Source organism: Misgurnus anguillicaudatus, chromosome 2 (genome assembly GCF_027580225.2).
Source record: "Misgurnus anguillicaudatus chromosome 2, ASM2758022v2, whole genome shotgun sequence".
Lineage (NCBI taxonomy): Eukaryota > Metazoa > Chordata > Actinopteri > Cypriniformes > Cobitidae > Misgurnus > Misgurnus anguillicaudatus.
The window spans coordinates 39,671,205-39,692,899 of NC_073338.2; the positions used below are offsets into that span (position 1 = coordinate 39,671,205).

The 21,695-nt window shown below is 39.0% G+C and overlaps 2 protein-coding genes across 2 annotated transcripts in view; one reads left to right on the plus strand and one right to left on the minus strand.

The window, feature by feature from the left end:
• LOC129442857 (uncharacterized) overlaps positions 1–6,126 on the minus strand; it is a 183,223-nt gene extending 177,097 nt beyond the window's left edge. Inside the window, exon 1 of the mRNA XM_073855134.1 lies at positions 5,988–6,126. Coding sequence (XP_073711235.1) covers positions 5,988–5,989 — 2 coding nt within the window. The 5' untranslated portion in view covers positions 5,990–6,126. The remainder of the gene's footprint in view (positions 1–5,987) is intronic.
• A 43-nt stretch (positions 6,127–6,169) lies between these two features.
• Positions 6,170–21,695, plus strand: part of epha4b (eph receptor A4b) — a 176,727-nt gene continuing 161,201 nt past the window's right edge. The window contains exon 1 of the mRNA XM_055203154.2: positions 6,170–6,357. Coding sequence (XP_055059129.2) covers positions 6,264–6,357 — 94 coding nt within the window. The 5' untranslated portion in view covers positions 6,170–6,263. The remainder of the gene's footprint in view (positions 6,358–21,695) is intronic.

Genomic DNA, 21,695 nt, shown 5'->3' on the forward strand with positions numbered 1-21,695 from the left:
AATCCATTGCGATATGCATATTTATTATATTCCGATAATTTCGCTATTTCTTGCTGCACTATTGTGCGTTATGTGAAGATTAGCTTAATTTTCATACTGCCAGTTTATACAAATTATTAAAGGAGCATTTCACCCATAGAAACATTCATCTTTATTAAAAGTGTGTCATATTTGTAGTCGAAATGTAACATACATTTCGAATTTGGTGCCTATTTGACTGAGAAAAGGGGTGTTTGTAGTCTCACCCCCTCAACAAAGATATAGCACTTCCTTCTTTCAATGATGCAAAATGATGATTTTTACATTATTGAAAGAAAGAAGTGCAACACTGAAATCTGTATTTCTCCTGTCTCAGTGGCAACTGAGAAAATTATGCATGACCATTCAAAAACATGACTGGGATTCTAACTATACAAAGCTTAATGCAAATGGGTGAAGTGTCCCTTTAAATGTTTTTATTTCTGTAACATTAAAGGATTACTCCACTTACATAAAAAATCCTAATAATTTACTCACCCCCATGTCATCCAAGTTGTTTATGTCTTTGTTCAGTCGAGAAGAATATTTTATTTTTTTTAGGAAAACATTCCAGGATTTTTTCCATATAGTAGAATATACTGGACCCCAACAGTTTATAGTTTCAAAGCAGTTTAAAATGACAGTTTCAATGCATCTTCAAAGGGCTCTAAACAATCCCAACCGAGGCATAAGGTTCTTATCTAGCGAAGCGATAATCATTTTCGGCAAGAAAAAAAACAACTACTCATCTTGCAATAGACGTGTGATGCGTCAAGGTGACCTCACGTAATTGCGTAATCAACTCGAAAGGTCATATTATGTGAAACGTACATTTGTGGACCATTTTAAACAATAAACTGACCCAAAGACATTAATTAGTATCATTCCTTATACAACAACGTCTGAATGGTCCTCTTTCTCCATACTTGTAAACACTGGGGCCGTAGTTTTGCATACATTATGCGTGACCTTTCAACGTGCTTACGCAATACGTAAGGTCACGTTGGCGCTTCACACTGCTAGTGCAAGACGAAAATCTGTGGTTTAAAAGTGATTATTTTTCCTAGAGAAAATTACAATTGTTTTGCTAGATTAGACCCTTTTGCCTGGGATTGTTTAGAGCCCTTTAAAGCTGCGTTGAAACTGCCATATTAACTGTTGAGGTCCAATAAAGTCTATTAAATTGAGAAAAATCCTGGAATGTTTCCTCAAAAAACTTAATTTCACCTCAACTGTACAAAGTAAGACATCAACATCTTTGATGACTTGGGGGTGAGTAAATTATCTGGATTTTTTTATGAAAGTGGAGTATTCCTTTGATGCAATCTTTAATGGCAATAAAAAGGTTATTAGTCAGTAACTGAAATGCTTTATTTTCACAAACATCACTTTAGTAACTTAATAGAATTTAACAAATTTGACATTATTTTGCTCGAAAAACCTTGTAAGTGCATGCAAGCTTTTTTGTGAGTTTCTTTTCCACCTCCCCCAATGGTGAACATGTGCAGTAGCACAACTTCCCAAAGAACAATCCCATAGAAAAGAGCTGGATTTGGCCCCCAATCCAAGCCATAAAACATAGTGACCTTTTAGGATGAAGAGGGGAGAGCAGGTGACAGGGTTCAATCCTTTCAAAAATGGGCTGAAAAGGGAGACACTAAAGCATTTCCTTTTGATTAAAAGTCGACTGTTGAGCTTTGATGCGACTCAAAATGACACAGAATGACCAAAATGCACAAGCAGCACTTGAATTTGTCCAAGATGTAAGCTGTGTGTGTTTTCAATAGCACTGGCTGGTGATACATGCACAGAGAGCAGTGCTCAATGAATAGATTTACCAGTAGCTCACTATCCTCCTCTAATGGCCATTTGTGTTATGAAAGAGAAGAATATTGCAGAGATATTTCACACACACAGTCTGGTTTCTCCCGAAGAGCAAAAGCTGACGGCGCACTTTATTGTAGCATTCAGAGACAGTCCACAGAGATTGTGACGACTGCGAGTGTCTTAGACATCTCGCACACATACAAACTGGGTCGGCGGTAGTTGAAGAATCTAAGAGCCCTGACATGCCATTGATAGGTTTGCCTTGACAGAATAGGGTTTTGTTACTGGTTGAATGCAGCCTTCTAAAACCTTTTCTTATTTCACCCCGTGGGGAAATTAGGTCATTGGCGAGCAGCCTGCACCGAGTGTAAATTGCCGTCTTAATTGGACACTTAGAGAAAGTCCCGGTTGAAGCAAAGAGCGGGTGGGTAAAGTGATGCTGGTTCCACTGGTCACTGTTCAGCTATGCATTACAGTTCTGGCATGGATTACAAATGACTTCCCTGAGATCTCGGAGATTCTGCTAACGTCCATTTACTGTTGATAGTTCTGACTCTAAAATGTTATTGGAGTTTTTTTTAGATATGTAAGTACCCTGGATTCGTTGTAATCCTATCAAAAAGCTGTTCAGTATAGTACAACAACAGATTCACCTGCTAGAAATCGATAAAAGGAATAGCCAGTGATTCTAGAGACAGACAAAACATATGTTTTCTCCTAAAACCACCTGTTCTCAGACCCAAATGGTTCATATAGATCAAAATATAAAAAACAGTCAAGTTTCTCTTTTATCCAGAGTGTTGATAAAAGAGAAACTTAAAGGATTTAAAGGAAAAATTCCTCAAAATATCTTCCTTTGTGGTCATCAGAACAAAGAAATTTATAATTCTGCCTCTATTGCTGTGAAATCATTATAAATGCCACATAAACAAATGCACAACATTGAAGCAATGGAGCATATAGACCGTTTCAGCGGTAACAACATAAATTAGCGGCTTTCGTGGAAAACACGTAACTTCTGGTAAACTCCGATAAGAATAATTAACAACAAAATCCGTTTAAAGTAGTTTATTTATATAACAAGCAAAATAAACAACACGTAGATTACACAGAAAACCAAAACATTTGTTATTTTAGATGAGGTATTTGTTTAAGAGTTCAGTTTCGGCAACTAGTCAGACCATTAAATAAACAGAAACCGGAAGTAAAATTTCGGACCAGACGAGTAATCACGTCACCGCACGTGCAACCGATGAAACAATCTATACTGTAGAAGGAAAGGTGTGAAATGTCTGATCATGGTCGCCACCATGTTACGTAAAAACTTTAGTTTGGAGCCAAGGCATGCCCAGAAGGAATCGTCCGTGAAGCCAGAGGCGGAGCCACGGTATCAAACTTCTGCGCGAGCAATTCAACCACGCCAATCATAACGACACGCCCCGTTTCTATAGCATCAAATTACTACCTAAAATGAAACTTACTGTATCACAAAAATGAACACTTGAACATATATCAGCGTGATAACAACTTCTTGAAAGGACCAAAACCATCTTTCGGAAACTTTTATTGGAAGTGTACATATTTTTTTATTTAGAGCAGAGTTCTATTCGTTTGAATGGAGAGGGCGGGGCTTATGACTTGTACTGCAGCCAGCCACCAGGGGGGTGATCAAAGAGCCAGCGGCTTCACTTTTCATTACTTATGAGGCACACCCGGCCCGCCCCTCCTCCACTGTGATTGGACAGCCGTGTGAGAACTGACATTGACGAGCAGAGCTTTTCACCCAAAGTTGAATATTTTTCAACTCTCTGCGCTGAGCGCGAAAAAAACCCGAGCACTGGTTTTCCGCATGGAAGAAAACCGCTAGCTGCTGGCTTATTTGAAAAACGCAGAGCTTCCATTGGAAACAATTGAAACATGTGCCGGCCGAGGGCGTAAAAGTTTTGATGTGCACTCCCCCTCACCTCTAAAAGGAAGTTTGGGAACTCGTACAACAGAGCGCAGATGATGACATCACTTAGTTTGCTCAACAGCGCACAAGGGTAGGCTAATCTTCCATTTAGCAGTTATGCTGGTAGTGACGCTTTTCTCTAACCAATCAGTGATCTTCAGTGTTTACACGTCACATTTTAGTATCAAATGGCTCACATGGAACCTCAACAAAGGTGGTGCTAAAAAGAACCAGGTACCCCCCAAAGTGAGCCAGACCAAGCACCAACAATCATCTCACAGAGACTTTATTTTGCTTACGTTCATACTGCAGGCGAAAGTGGCCCAAATCTGACTTTTCGCCCAAATGCGACACACATCTGATTTGCTTATGACGTACGTCGTACAAATCCGATTTTTTCTAAGACCCAGGCCACTTTCATATGTAGTCCTAAAACAGATACATATAATGGGCCTCATTAATAAAGTGTGCTTATGCACAGATTTGATCGTGTCCACGGCAATGTCCATATTTATAAAAATTGTCTTTGACACGGAAAAGTGCTAAGCGACACGTCAGGGTCTGAGCAGACGTATGCACTTTTGCTTGTCCAATTGCTGACGTTTTTTGGAAATATAAGCCATTCTTGCTGCTTGAAAGGATTTAACCATTGACAGGTGCTCTTTTATATGTCAATGACATTAATTAGGCATCGTTTAAATGCAAAAATTTGAAACTATTTAGCTGCGCACAATTTTTAAGATCATTTGTGTTTTATAGATTTCAAATACACACGTATTCTTTGCGCATGTTCGTTTTATGAATCACACGTACGCACTTTTGAGAAATGACCATAAGATCAAATTTAGGGCGTTTTCTACGCAGCATTTTAGGAATGAGGCCCCTGATGTATTGCAATGCGACTTCAGTCAGTTCGCATTTCATCTGACTTTTACGTCTTTGAAATAGTATATACGACACAATTCTGCGCTTGGTGGAGGCGGAAAGATGACATCACGTCTTTTTCTGCACATGCCGGTCACTTCAGGGCTGTATATGGTTCACACGCGACTGATGGCAGTCGCATTTAAATGGTAATGTGAACAACAGCGCAAAAAATCTGAACTGAGCATTAAGACCTGCAGTGTGAACTAAAACTTCATTCAGACAGACAGCGACTTTCTTGCTGTGTGTCGCCCGTCTCTTTCAATGAGGCGTTTTTAAATTTGATTGTCATAAACAAATGAGTACCGTCCACTGCAGTAACTGACGAGAGAATTGGTAGTCGCTCCTGAAATTCGCTCATCATTTGCATAAAGCTAAACATTTCTTAACTTTCTTGCATCACTGGATACGCCCATACAGTCGCCAATGGTCAGTTTTGCTTGTGCTCTTTCATTTATGTGTGATACAGTATGCAAAATGTGGTTGTTTTGAACACGGTAGGCTGTCAGCTAAGATTTTTATGTCTGACTGTGGTGACAATTTAGTAAATGGAGCTGATCAGCTTGAAACCACCATAAGTTTCAATATATGACACTCGTGAAGTGAATGTTAAATTTCTCCACGTATAATAAATATTGCACACAGTTATTTATTGTGACTCTCACTCTCACAGTCATATTGAGTTATTGACAAAAACTTTATACGATTAGGCCATGTAAGCACTAAATGCAGTTGTGGCCGGTGACTTCTTTTTCGAGGGCACACGATGCGATCATTTCAAAATACGAGCCTGCTGCAGCTGCAGAAGCTTCGAAGGGGTTTATGATAAAAGAGACGCTCACAATACTCACTTAATCTCATGTCTAATCAGAATTTACTGTTAGGTTATGTCTTGCAAATATTTTGTGAACGTGAGTGTGTCTTTAATCATAAACCCTTTAGACGTGTGTGCAGCAGGCACTTATTTTGACATGATGCAACGAACGCATATTTGACATGACCAGCAACACACGACACTCCGAACACATATTTTGAATTCGCGCCCATCTGAAGAGAAGTCACCGGGCTGCCGATTATGTCTGCCAATACATCCCAATAAAAACAAACCAACATTTTCCATATTTTTTTTCAGTGTGTTGTCCCTTTAGTCAGCGAAATTATGTAAACAAAACCTATCATGTTTGCCTATAGTGTAATGTAAAACAGTAGGCGTTGCGAAAATTAATTTCTTCAGAAAATTGGATTCAAACACTTTTAATTCTCTTACATGAAATTTGGCAGCTGTCATCGTCCTCGCTTCCCTCACTTTCTTCCCACAGATTGAGAGATCTCTATCAAGCTCGCGCCTTTTAAAAGCACCCGCGCGCTTTCCGCCGAGGGCTCCCTGTCCTCCGTTTCCCTGGCAGCCTGGGATGATTGACAGCTCGAGGCTGCTCCCGGACCCGCCTTCTTCTCTCCTCACTCGAGCTCTGAATCTGATCGCGAGCCTCAGTAACTTTCTACAGCGAGAGGGATGCAGCGCGCGCTTGGCGCAGCCTGAAAAATGGCAACCCTTTGGATTTATCCGTCCCTTATTTTCTTTCTTTTTCCGTCCCTCACACCGAGTCAAGCCTTACGGAGTTACCCAGAGAATGAAGGTAAGAGAGGACTGTGTTTGGTAACTCAAGGATAAGATGAATTCATGGCTGGTGGTTATTGCGGGTATCAGTTTACTTTAGCGGGCTTTGGACGCTGCGTTTTCTTTACATCGTGCATAAGTTCACGAAGGCAAGGAGAGAAAAATAAATAAAACGCATTTGTTTTCTTCTGCTAGTTTTACTGGAATATATGTAATGTTTCCTCTATATGTCCTGCGCTGGTCCAAAAGCACCAGATATCCACGAGTCCAAGTGCGCCCGGGGAATTGCAGTCGGACCTTTCTAATATACCTCGTACACTATGCACACGTGCAAATGATTAGGATAATGTAAATGATGATGGCATGTTGATGCACATCTGGGACACCAAAACATGAAGGTCAACCAAGTGCGTATGGAGTGTAAAAACATCAGTTCAGCACTTATTATAAATAAATAAATACATATATAAAAAATAAGTAATTGTTACAGAAACCTTTAAAACATTTTAAGATGTCGTGAATTTGCAACATTCTACTTTGGTTTAGTGTTTTATTTATCTAATGTGCATCTCAACAGTGCAGTAATCTTTCTGTTGTATGGGAAAACAGAACAATGTCAATGGTTATACTGATACATTTTAAAGTTATTTAATTCAGTTTTTAATATTATAGTTTTTTTAAACACACATGCACACACTAAATGTTGAATACAAATAAACGAAGCATCTAAAGTTAAACAGGTAAAACCGTGTATGCGCTATACTGTATGTCCAAAGTGCACTGTGCTGTATGGTCACAACAGAAAACTGAATTTCCCTATAACTGTGATTATTTATTAACACCATAAAGTGTTTTGTTAATGATAACAGTAACTTGCCTATATTGCATTCTTATTTGACATATGAAAGTTTTTTTAATCTTTTGTTTTAGTTTAAACATGTGCAGATAATGTGGATAAAAATATTTTTCATAAAAATATACTTATTTAAAACCAATTACTTACTTAATTTGGAAACCCATTTTATTTAATTAATTTTAGTAAATTGTTTAAAACGTAACAAGGTCTGTATCTCTTTAGACTGTGCAGTGGTGTGGTTTGTTTTTGTCTGTGTCAGAACTGTGAGTTGTTCGGCACGTATTTCAATACGATTAGTTTTGAATGGGATCTGTTTTTTTTGTGTGCAAAATGCAGTAAGACTTTATGAGCATACTTTCTCTTTTGGCACAGCTTAGCTCTTGTTTCTTAAATGTCAATTGCTGGAATTTAAGCTCCGGAAAATGCATCCTTAGATAGACAATGAAGATAATGCATCCACCGAGACAGAGACCTTCTTGTAGTAATTTGCAGTCCTGAACAGAACGGGGAATAACTTTTCGTAGATTTTTTCTGTGAATTTCACGATTTACATTTATCTTGGTATCTGAATTAGAAAAGCATTTACGTCGCACCTATTCCAAACCACAAAAGTGCTTTTTTGGGGGGTAAAAATACACTTCAGAAGATGACGAAACTGTGTTTAACCAGCAGAAATAGGAACATTGTTTTAGCCAAATAATATTTTGTCCAATGAAAATATATTGCATGCTTCTCTGTGGCTATCTAGTCAATCAGGAGGATATTGGAACCACTTCCTAATTTTTGTCTGTTTACTCCCCTCTCTTACTCTTTCTCTGACCTTTCCGTGGCTTGTTGTTGGTTCTTCGTAATGTTTTCTGCTTTCCTCTCAACCTTCCGCTTTGTTTTTGGCCTAATTGGCAGGCGTTCGTTGACTGCCTCATGTCTTCATGGCAGAGCGTGTGTGCTTTTGCGCGTGTGTGAGCGGAGAGCGTAATGACCCATCCAGTGGCTTCCAAGGCACGGTCTCTTCTGCTTTGTCTCTGCTATGCTCCGCTGTGCTCTATGTGACTGTAAATAACGTCCTCTCGTCTGGAGGGCGCCCGCTGTGCTCGCTCTCCGAGCCGAAGGACTGGCCAGCGTTTGTTATTTTAAGCCCCAGTGGGAGTACGGGTGCCATGTTACAGTGAAGCAATGCGTACACAATGACACAGGAGTCATTTGCCACATATGAGCAGTGGGACCGAAATGGGGAAGTCACATAGGAGGCAAGAAATTCTGATGGGATGTCAGGGGACAGAGCATTAACTGTTGTGAACAGCAGAGGGCGTCTTGTTGCACCAGCATTTCTTTGTTAGGTTTTGTGAGAGATCTTATCACACAGTTTTATGAATTTCAAAAACTAATCAATATTGCAAAAAATTAGGACAAAAACAGAAAAAATATAGTAATCCTTTGACTACTATATATATATCATGAACACATAATACGTTTCGAGAGCATCCGATTAATATCATTATCTTATTTTTGACAGGGGTCCCGTTTATCGGCTTTTGCATCTGAGCTACTTATATGCTTATATACACTGAACTGAACTGAAATTGTATATTGGGTGATTCTCGCGAAATTAGACTTATGAGATGTCATGAAACATTTTGATGAAAAAAGTAAATGCAAAGTAAGAGTATCAAAATAAGAAGCATGCAGTTACAAACATCTCTTCATGTACTATTTTGCACATGATTTCAAATGACATCACACAAACCAATTTTGTTGTTTTTTCCACATTTAAGGGGAAGAATTTCATTACCGCAACGTGTCCATGACTGGATTTGGGTTCTTTGATATGGAAATATTTATAATGAAAAAATCTAAAAAATAAAAAGCTTCAGTGCATTTTATACCATAATCATTTACAGTAAAGAAACGTGGTATTTGGTGATCATTGGTAAATGTAGAGACAATAATAAGGAATATAAATGTGTCCAAGACCAAATTTCTCATCCTCCGCAACAATTTTCAATCATTGTTTAAGCCCTCAAGGAACTAACATTTTCAAAAAAGATGGCTACCAGGTAAAAACCAGATAAAAACTGAAATTTTGTTTGTCATAGTACCTAGACAACTTTTTAGTTCTCATTACCGAAACATGAAATTGTTAAATGCATATATTTAATGTAATATGTTGCGGTAATGATAATTTTTGATAATGATAATCTAAAAAATGTATATAATTCTATAGGAAATATTTTTAAATCCTTAAAAAATAATGGTTATAGTAAGTTCAGACCTTAATGTGCAAAACAAATTGACTTCAAGGGCTTTTAAAAAATTCTGATGCTGGACACCTTCTAAATCTGGATTTCGTGAGAATCACCCATTTGTGTTCCTTAAACAAATCCACGACCACTTGACTTGAGGAACACATCTATCAGATTCAGGACTCATTATTATCATGAACATTATGAGACATTACAACCGTGCAGACCTACAGTACAGTTTCAATAACCATGTGATGCAAATGATGCAAAACCAAGTAATGTACAACGAAACGCAGACGAGTTTGTTCATTTTTGCTTAGCTTTGTTGCTGCCTAGAGGGTTCGTACCACCTGCTTAAGCAAAGATTGGATAACGTCTGATCCGGGCCGCCAAGCTTAATTCGGTTTAATGGATTAAGAACATTTAATCTTTTTGCACAACCCCTGAAATGGTCTTCAATTGATACTTTTATCATCTTTCTTCAGATTAGTATTCTGCGTTGACCGTGAGTTTGTATTGCTCTGATCGGTTCCTTTCTCCCTCCGGTTTTCTATCTATCTATCTATCTATCTATCTATCTATCTATCTATCTATCTATCTATCTATCTATCTATCTATCTATCTATCTATCTATCTATCTATCTAATAAGAATCATACTATGAGTCTAGTGATTAATCACTAAGTTGTAATTGGATTGGTTTTTATCACCATCATTATTTTGTTCATGACCTTGAGCAGACGTGGACATTGATTGGCCGCCTCACCGCTCTGATTCACCTCTATTACTGGGATTACTGATGGATTTGCACCGTGGCTCCCACGCTGATGTGTAATCATGAAAAGACCTTTGAGGATCACGTAATTCCCCATCATACATGCCATTATTATCGCACGCGACCAAGGGCTGAGGGCAAAATGATTTTCTGGACACATGACGGCCCAGACCAGATAATTGATTGCCAATATTATTTGCAATGAAGCGAAATAGGTATAAGGGTATTGATTTTAGGACCTTAGCGTGGAATGGTTTTCCCATGTGCACGTAGCGGGAGAGGAGACTGCAGGACGTGTAGAGATATTTCATTGTGAGAGGAAAAGAAAAGGATCGCTCTACGTGATAGTTTATTTGTTTTGGGTTGTTTGGGCTGCGTCTGTTGATTTAGTAAAAAACACTTCCTGTGACACGCTGGGCCAGTGACCTAAATTCACCGGGCTGCCCTCTGTTCTGCTGCCCTGTTAGCTAAAACTTCCCCAGCAAATGAGCTTCAATGTCTTTTCTCTTTACCGCGCTCTCTCTCTCTCTCTTTTTCTGTTTTTACAAATTAACGCATCTGACACTCGTGTTCGGCAAGCGGTTCGCTTACTAGAAAATCATTAGCAGGCTGGTGAACACACAAAATAAGAGTCTGATCCTGAACGTTATGCTGTCTGCCCTGCTCTCCGCCGTGCTCTCCCTGCGGTCCCAGCTTTGACCTTTTGTTTGTTTTAATTGAATTCATCTGTCTGTTTCCCACCCCAGCCTTTCCCTCTTTTACACATTTTGGAGAGGCGATTGTGCTCAGAGAATCACCGCATTACCACAGCGCTAAACAAACAGCAGGGTTTTTCAATTTGCTCGACTCTGTGTTATTGACCAACACAGAAATCTCCTGTCCCACATGCCTTTTCTGTTTGTCAAAGCGCATGGTGGGCTGTTTGCTCTGTTCACCTGTGCCGGTGGTGGGTCAAACGCCTACCGGATTTAATATAGCGGAGACTTCTCTGCTTACCTTGCGAGCATTTCTTTTATAAGCCAAAACCAACATCCTCCTCCGGACGGCTTGCTTCCTGGGTCACTCTGATATTTCATGCCATTTTTGAGACCTGATACAGTTTTATGTCGTCCTTAAGTCGACATTTTGTGATAAAGGAGCAGTAATTGAAGTAATGCACCACTTAACTGTAAAACTATACACCTTGGTCATTTGGGTAGCATCTTTTTGGTAAATACTGTAAGTAAAAGTGATACAATAATGAATCACAAGACTGTCGGTGGTTACCAGTAAATGGATGTATTGAGGTTAGTTGAAAAGTGGTGGTGTGCATGATTTTGCATGCAAATGAAATATTGGTTTTCCTGGTAGATTCGGATTTCCTGTCTCAAACCGCTCAAGCAGAAAGTGACAAATAAATATATTTTTATAGTTTGTTTTGTTGAGAGCTGTAAATTTGCAACTTGCTATTCAGTTTTATGTGATCATGTGGGAGGTGTTTTCTTACTGTAGAGATCTGATCGTACAATCTAATCTCCAGGCACCAAAATCCTCAAAATTAGCACCAAAATCCCCAGAACTGTAGTTGTGGATCCTTAATCATATTTTAGTTATTTTATTAAATATTTTTCTCACATGGCTCGCCGTGAAAGGGATACTCAGGTTTGCGAATATAATCAAACAGTTTGCATCCAGCTACTGAGTGATTATGGGAATTTTGTCTTCTTTTTGTTCAGCCGGTGTAGAAACTGATGGCCAGTGGGAAATGCCAGAGGAAAAGGAGAATGAAAGAGATGAAAAGAAGAGGAAAAGAGTGTTTTTGTGTGAGAGCTTTATTCTCCATACACTCTCCAGACCGCGGCTGATGTTGGCAGTACAATAGCAGGGCGACCTGGCAGCTGATAGGGGGAAAAAAGAGACAGAATGGAGATGTGTTTGTTGGAAGGATTTGTATGCCAATGAGCTTCAGCCTGGACGGACTGAAAATCTCTTTCTCTGAGCCTCTCTCACTCTTTCTTGTCTCTCTCTCTCTTTCTCTAAGTCTTTCTCTTTCCCTCCTGTGGCCAATTCGGTGCCGAGGGACTTGAGGATGCTGTCACTCAAAAATCTTGTCTTCTAAAGCTTTGTGTTCCCAAGACTCCAAGCTTTGTCCTGCTGTGTGATGGTCAGAGAGAGTGTGTGTGTTTAAGAGAAAGTGTTCACTTTGCCTTCTCTCTTATCCTCAGTTTTGTGTGTGTCAGTGCTTGTATAGCTTTGCAGAGTTTCAGATAAGTACTAGTCTCTTTTCGCTGGTAAGTTAACAGACTTTTTTTGTAACTGACATTATCCAATATTATGGATTTAGTGGCAAAAACCATTTGGTCAGTTATTATTTTTATGTTATGGCCAATAACAGTATGCTTTGTAAGGGATAATATAGGCAGCCGGATGCTATAACAGAAATAAGCCCAGATAGTGTGATCAGGAACTGATGCGAAGCATAGGGTCTTGTATCATACTAAAGGGGCTTATTTCGCGATAACAACCGGCTGCCTAAACATTATCCCTTTGCTTATAATCATTTGTAAATATAATGTCATATACAGGTGCTGGTCATATAATTAATAACTTTTTCTACCACATCTTTTCCTTCCCTTCGCCTCTCTGTTAATGTGCTTGGACACAGAGCGCTGCGAACAGGCAGCCTCTTTTGCAATGACCTTTTGTTTCTTGCACAAAGAGTGCAAGGTGTCAGTGGTCGTCTTTTGGACTACTGTAAAGTCAGCAGTCTTCCCCATGATTGTGGAGCCTATAGAACTAGACTGAGAGACAATTTAAAGGCCTTTGGAGGTGTTTTGAGTTAATTAGCTGATTATAGTGTGGCACAAGGTGTCTTCAAAATTGAACTTTTTAACAATATATACTGATTTGGGTATTTTCCTTAGTTGTAGTGCTGCACAATTAATCGCATCGCAATCGCAATCGCAATGTCAGCCTGTGCAATTATATGACAGCAAAATGTTGCTATTATATTAAATAAATAAATGTGTGGATTTGTTAACACAAACTTTCTGATAACAGTTTGATGATTTTGCTTGCTGTTTTAAAAAGAAAGAAAAACGAACCAAAAAGGCAGTGCACGTGTGGCATGCACGTGTGTGGTGTGCGTCGTCACTTATACCAGAGCGAAGATGAGGTTGACAGTGATCTGGTAGCTAAAAAAAAAAACTATGTCTGTTGTATGGCGGTATTTTGGATTTAGGATTACTGACACTGAGCAGTTGCTATATCACGTGGCAATACGAAAACATTTCTAGTTTTACAAATACACATTTTAGCTAAACTGTGTGTGGATTTTCCTTAAAACCCATCAAGTTGACTCATGATACCATTTAGTATAATCGCAATCGCACATCGCAATATTAGCAGCAATAACCGCAATGGGAAAAATTACCCAAATCGTGCAGCCCTACTTAGTTGTCAGTTATAATCATCAAAATTAAAATAAATAAACATTTGAAATATATCAATATGTGTAATGAATGAATATAATATACAAGTTTCACTTTTTGAATGGAATTAGTGAAATAAATAAACTTTTTCTTGATATTCTAATTATATGCCCAGCACCTGTATGTTATTAAAATACATATTTATTTAAATTTTTTGTGTAATATGAAACTGACTTACACTATCCAAACCACACCAGAAGAGTTTGACCCCCAAAGCCTGATTCGTTTGACTAGTGTGAACGTTCTGTACCGCGCCTCCGGGCACGGTTTGGTTAATTACGCCCTGGCTGGCCTGCAGTGGTGGGCTGGAGCGCGGTTTACTTGGGCACAGGCTGGAAAAGCGCAATTTGATCGCAAGTCACGCCAATGTGCGGTTCAAAAGAAGAGACGTCAATTGCGTGACCACTCACCTTTATCTGCCTTCGTAAAAACCTTATTATGCACGCAGCAGGTTTACGTTAATGTCTCAGCTGCACACGTGGTGAGACCAACTAAGCAATATGATGGCATGTGAGAGGGCTGTGTGTCATCGCGCACCAAACGTCTCAGAATAAAAACATAGACTTAACATTACGATGGGTTCCACGTTTAAGAGAGTGTTTTACTTACTGCTTTGTTCAAAACAATCGCATCCTAAAGACGAAAGCGCGCCTGGGCTCGGATCGATAAAAGTACAGTGTGAGTGCATGCTTCTAGGGGAGTAGGGAGGGGGGGACTATCGCGCTGGGTCACGGTTTGGTTTAGTTTGGGTAGTGTGAGTGGGCCCTTAGTTTTTAACGGTTGTTATCTGGGAATAATAAACCTGCTAATGTTGCGACTGGCCAATCAGAATCAAGCATTCCAATGAGCCATGTAATAATATGCAATAAAGCTCTAATTGAGCATTTTAGATCATTTAGGTTAAATCGAACACATTAAATGGGATGTTACAACATTATGTACAGTAGAAAAAACCTGGCATAGTAAAAGGGCTAGGATTAGAGAAATTAGGACATGCACTATAAAAATACTGGGTTGTTTCAAGTCATGAGTATAATATGGACAAGCTCAACCATTGGTTTAAATTAACCCAGATAATTTATGTATTTTACCCAATTATTGGTTTTAATGTAAACCCAGCATTTGTGTCATAGTATTACCAAAATGTTGTGCCTTATATTTATTCACTAATTCACATCATTTAAAGCAAATTTCAAGGCAGCAGTAATGTCTTAGTTGGTTCTGAGCGTTTGGGAGTAAAGAAAGGAAACCCGACCATATGCTTTTTTGATGGCTTTGGCTTATTAGGGATGCAGCACATGATGCTGATATCAGCTCACAGGTACGCCGAGTCGGTCCTCAGCAGTGATTATGTGCTCACTAATGTGCCATTGGCTGCTGAGTGACCCATCGTTGAGATGGGCTGACCGAACAGTACAGACTCCAGCTTCCCTTAATGTCTTACTACAGAAAAAGCACGAATCTTCAGTTCCCCCCTCGCTGTACCCCTGTATCCTCCTGTTACCACGACAACACTCTGGCCCCTGTCGTAGAGAGCGGAACGAAAGTCCCAAGGCACCACTGATGGCCTCATTCAGATAGAGAAAAGCATCAGAGAGGATGAGAGGGCTGCGTTTGTGTGCGCTGTTGTACTTTATGAAATCTCATTTCTTATTTTTACTGTTGTGTTATGTATGTTATGTATAGATATTGATTCTGTTTTGTAGGCGAATTGTGTACTGTATTTACACCAGTGTCAAAGTGTGTGTTTTCTTGGCTGCCACCCTCTTTGTGAAGTCCGCAGAGGTTTTGAAAGGCCTGGCCGGGTGTCTGATTGCTGGCAGGTAGATTAAAGCATCGCTTCTCTCGCATGGGATTAGAAAGCAAAAGGGGATGGAAGTGCAGATCACAGCCAGAGGAACACTGGGCTTTTCCATCTAAAAGTGTCCGTAAGTGCCCCTGGCCCGGACTCAAGCTGTCGGCAGGGAGCATCATGGGAGATGTGGACAAAAAAACTAGAAAAGGTTTTTGTGGATGCGTGTGGTTATGGAAGTTGTTTTTGGCCTTTACAGCGACAGTGAAGAGATGACAGGAAATTATACAGGGTCAGCGAGGGAGTAAAAAGGAGTTTTACTCGAACTTGGGTCGCCTGAAGCACTATTGCAAAATATACATTTGCATCCCACTTGGGAAGTTTTTTGTATAAATGTACAATTAACAAATAAACTGATCATTTTGTGGTAACATTGTATAAAACAATAAATTTGATTCAATATTTTAATGCAATTAAAATTTTTATTCGAACAATTAAACTGTAAAAAATAAACATAAAATATATGCATTATTAAATTGCATACAGTTACTGTCTATAGATTATGAAAATCAAATAATTTGCCTAGATAAGTCTTTTTATTTCATATATGACAAACATTGTCAAAACTACTATGATTCTCTAATACAAGGGACAAAGAGTGCAACAGATCAATAGATTATGATAAAAGTGTCATATTTATTGATTTTTCACAATAAAATCCTGGACTCTGGCAAATCTCTCGGGTGACCTGTTCCAGTAACATGGTCCCGTAGTCTCTAAGCTTTTCTTCCATCATGTAAAGCACTAGCAGACGACAATAATCGATACGCGAGCATGCCTGTTTGAAACCAAAACCATGTGAAGAGTCTGCAGGGCATGCAATGAGTCGAGGCGGTCATGGGAAAATTGTTATGCAAGCAGAAAAAATGAATCCTATTTCTACCGAGAAAATAATAAAACAATTAATTTAATTTCTGGTAAATTTTAATTTTCTTCTTATGTATAGCAATGTGTATTCATTTTTTGTGCTGGTACGTTAAGCCACTTTTTTAATATACATTTTTATTTTTATGTTAACAAATTAAGTTAAACATAGGGCTCGCAAATCTAGTCCGACGTCTCGGGGCTATTGTGCCTTACAGTTAGGTTACCAAAATGCATCTCTGCCCTGCCCATCGGGCAATCTTGACTTATAGGGAGAAAAATATATTTAAATGCTTTTGCATTCTCTCACAGATTTGGTAGGGTAATTATGGTGTACGCAATTCATGCATTTGTTTTTGAACCCGCACTCGTTAAGTTTCGCTTTCTATTTGCGATTATGCGAAGCCGCGAACTGTACAGGAAGCCAACAGTACTGATTTGTCATTGACAATCTGGATCTGTTGCGCAAAATTCTTCCAACATAGTCCTGTCAGTTATTACTATCCTTACGTTAAAATGAAATCTCCTGCAGCAAGCTTTAAAGTGATACAGATTGCATGTGCAGGGAAGAGAATTGCGAATTAAGGCTACAGTATGACTGCGTCTGAAACCGCCTACTTCCATACTATATAGTAGGCAAAAAGCAGTGAGGCGAGTAGTATGTCAGAATTCATAGTATTCCAAAAACAGTAGGCAAAAAGTTCCCGGATGACCTACTACTTCCGGTTAGATTTTGAAGTGTGCATACGACGGACACTTTACTATTCCATGATGCCCCGGTAGTAGTACGTCCGAATCTCATTCAAACAGTATATACTGTTTTAAAGGTTTTAAAGGTATAGCGGAGGATTTTCTTTTTCTGGGTGGATCATCAACACTATTGGTCCTCCTAGTTGTCAATCAGGAGTGTTGGACAATTGCATTTCAGTGTTTCCCACAGGATTTTGAGAGACTGTGGTGGTGATGACGTCACCCGCTAATTAGCATATATGTGACGTCATCATGTCGTGTTTGCGTTTGATCTAGTGTTGGCACCTGAAATATGTTTCACTTCTACTCTTTGATCTGTATCTGTATTTGATCTGTATTATATATCAAATTATATTTTAAGCCGAATTAAGCTGTTTTAAATAGTGAAATAAAAATGTAAATGGGAATCATGAAAATTCTATTTGTGGGGGCCAGTGTTGATTCTGTGGTGGGCCACCACAAATAAATCAATGTATGGGAAACACTGCATTTTTTTAAAAAGTGGAGAAGAAGGTTCTTTTCTAAAATTACCTTTAAGGGTCAGTAAGTAGGTACTTCATCTCATTCAGTACGTACTGTCACAGTATGCGGTTTCAGATGCAGCCTATATGTGTACATGCAGATCTCGCTCTTAAAGTGACAATAGCCCCTATTTTTCTGATCTGACAAATGATCCAATCTCTAACTGGAAAAAAACTTTTATGATCCAAACTGTGAGTTATGTGACCCATTTAGACAATATTAAAAGGTGAGTATATCCAGTGAGGTTTTGTTTGTTAAAAACCCACAGCATCAAAAAAACAACAAGAAGAAAAGCAGAGCAAACATTGTGGTCAGCGGCCCTATAGGCTTTGTATTGGCAAAATATGTCCTGTTGTGAAAACTAATTGAGGAACCCCGTGCTATGCCTTCATTGTCGAGTGGCATTTTCTTATTTGTGACTTCAGTTAATATTTCAGATTCAGAATCTGAAGTTTATAGAAATTTCAGTTCAGTTAGAAGCAAATATATGTATTGATGATTGTATTTTAATTATTTTATGTGTGTTATTTATGTTTTGATAAATGTTTTGTCTCAATATTCTACATTAAAAGTAATGTCTTTTTTACTCGGGTTACTACTTATATGCATACATTTCGGCAGTGCCGGGCAGTAGCTTTACTACAAGTAGCGAAGCTAGTAGTTTAACTACATTTTTCAGTAGCTTGGCGGTAGCTTAGCTGCTTTCTAAGGGGCTGTCCACACGGAGACGCGAATCACTGTATACGCATAAATTTGTTATCGTATTGGCGTTTCATCCACACGGATCCGGCGATTTCAGAGAGTGAAACCGCTATTTTTTGAAACCTGGTCCTAAAGTGGATAAATCTGAAACCGACACCCTTGCGGTTTCGTCTGTACAGCCAATCCGTATATTTTGTGAAGCGAAAACGTCATCACATCACGTGTCGGAAGCGTCACACGTAACAGCAACAACAATAACGGCGGACTATGTGATTGTGTTCGTGCTACAGAAGCAACTAAAGCCTACTAGCTTTATTACAGCAAAATCTATTGCTTCTATGCAATTGTGGTGACCAACAAGCGATAATGGACAACACCATACGTTGGTTATGCGCATGCTCAAAGTCTTCTTCTCCGTGTATAGTGTATATCTGTAGCAGAATTACAGCGCCCCATACTGGTCCGGCATATATACTACACCGGTTTCAGTCGGTTTTAGTGGTTTCGTGTTTACGGATTATTTTTTTAGAGCAAGGAAAAAAATGATCGGATAGGGAATGCACCGGCTTCGTGTGGATATAGCCTAAATCAAATAGCTTTTTAGTAGCTAAGCTCTTTTTTTGACCAAGTAGTGCGGTAGCTTCCACACAAGCTACAATTTTCCAAACATTTCTGAAGTCGTCCTGAATTTGTGAATAAGCGCGTCATTTTGAATCGACACAGGACATTGTTTTCCCGTATTTTCAAGTTGTGCAGCCTTTATTCATACAAAACATTACCACTCGCATCCTGTGAAGACTCGTGCTCTACCTCTGATTGGGTAATGTCACTGCCATCATCAGTTTGATTAGTTGTTTCATACAGTCAGGGTCAGGTCGGGGCCAATCAGGGTGAAGGGGAGGGCGGGTCTCGTTACTGTGTCTGGAGTTGATTTTTAAATGATGGTAGAGGTAGCTCTGGACCGGCGTACACCTCTGAAAGTTTCGGAGCTGTGGTAAGGTATGCAGGGCAAGGTGTTTTTAAATTAAGGCAGCTCACTCGTGCATTTTATTCTGGGAGTAGAATACTTCAATACTGAAGGTCTGGTGTTTTTCGCTGCTTTTTCTGGACAAAGCCCGCCCACGAGCTGTTTGACAGACATGTCAAACAACCAATCACAGTTTGTTTCATCTAGCGTCACGTTTCGGACTCCCCACAATAACGAGCCGGCTGGCAACAAGTCAGTTATTGAAATAACCAGCCGCAACCAAATAGTATCTAAATAAACAACATTACTCACCATAGGACAACGTTGAGCACTTCATCAACAGCCACACCAATGAGACGATCCTGTTAAACGTCTGTTTGAAGCATATCTCTCCACTTTTTAACAGCAATTCAGGAGAACCAAACTTTTAAACTCCACTAACTGCCTTAAAGAAAACACTTGGACGTCTTTTAGAGAGTCGATGCCGCGAACTATGCATATTTTTGAGAATCCAATGTTTAGCTGATCATGATAACTGCTCATTATTATCCACGTGAACACGACTGATTCTCTTCCTCAATGGAACGTCAGAGCTTTGTTTTCCAGGGACTGAAACTAATCGCGACACTCGCGTCTCCTGGAAATCCGTTTTTTTCCAACCAATCAAAGACGACTTTAACATTCTCACAGGGTTTCCAGAAAAGTGTACGAAAAACATCAGACGTTCAGCCAACAGATTGTGGGCGTGACGTCTGAGGCTGAGACTACTATTGATGTAGCTTAGTTTGCTACATTTCCCAGGGGGGTAGCTTCAGTGTAGTGAAGCTTCATTTAATGTAAAGTAACTGGTAGTTTAGCTCACTACATTTTCCTAGTAGCTTGCCCAGCACTGCATTTCGGGATACCAAAAACTGAAAAGTGCCTGCCCGAAAGGCTACCAGCACTGAAACAATTACAACTTGTTTTTTGAAGTTTTGTTAAATTATCAAAGGTCAAAGCTTAAAAAAGTAGACTTGCATAATTAAGTTATTTGGGCCAGATTTACAAAACGGGGCAAATTATCATGTAAGCACACAAAAAAAATAAACGCTGATGGAATGGTCAGAATGCATGTCATATCTGTGGGTTATTTACTAAAAAATGAAATTACACAATCAGTGATGCGTCTTTTTTATAATTTCAGCCATTTCAAGCGAAAAGTAATTTAAGACATGCTTTTTTTCTGCGTTAAATATCAGCACAAATACCAGTCATAACACACGCACAAACATTTGTAAATCACATTACGCAAATAATTTAAATAATCTCCTCCCCAAAATGTTGCGTCTGAAAGGGAAACTCCTAGAAATGCATATGCAATAAGATTAGTCGCAAAAATAACTAGACCACACATTTTTACCGCTAATTATCCATTGCACGTCTTTAGTAAATCCCAACAATCATTATTTAATGCCAAAATTATGGTTTGCGCTGGCGCAAGCTGTTTGTAAATCTGACCCTTAAACTGCTTTTTTTACAGTAGTCTGCAAAGCAGAAATACAACTTTGCGGTGGCGTTCATCTGTACTCGTCTTGTACATCAACATGCATACTCTCCCATACCTATAGAGTTTTCATTGGGTAGATACATCTGGGTTTCTATTAGTACTCTGCCCAGTGAAATACAGTCAGCATCTAAGCACAAATCCAAGTACCAATATTACATAATATTATGACTAAAGTGTGAAAACCTACAAATGTTAAGAGACCAGGGGGCGTATTACAGAAAAGTCCTAACTTTAAAATCTTATCTTAACTGTTTGGTAACCATGGTAATTTCAGTAAGGACCTCATTTAAGGCAAAAGCTATTACAGAATGATGTTCCTAAATGCATTATCTTATCTTAACTGCAGATAGGAAAGTGGTATTACAGAAGCATCCTTACTTGACAAAACACCCTAAAAACGGTCTTAACTTTAGGGTAACCTCACAGGTGTCCTAACTTAAAATTTTAATGATAGCCAGCTGAAACAATCACATTATGATAGAGCTGCGGGAGAATGACATTACAATTTTTAACAAAGTGCAGGATGAAAAACAGCAATGTTTGTGTTTGGATTACTCTTTGAATGTTTTTTACATTCCACATTCACATAATCACAATGTTTCTCACTAGTGGAGCGATCTTTCAATTTCTGTCGTCCCTCATTATTAAAAAACCGTTATCTTATCCGTGAACACTTGATGGGATCATAGTGAATACAGTACACACTTGACTCAGCATCTATTTCTTGTCATGTCTCTATCAAATGTTGAAATGTACAATAGTATCCTAGCACTTAGGAAGAATAATTTTTTTAATTTTTGTAAGTCACATTAAA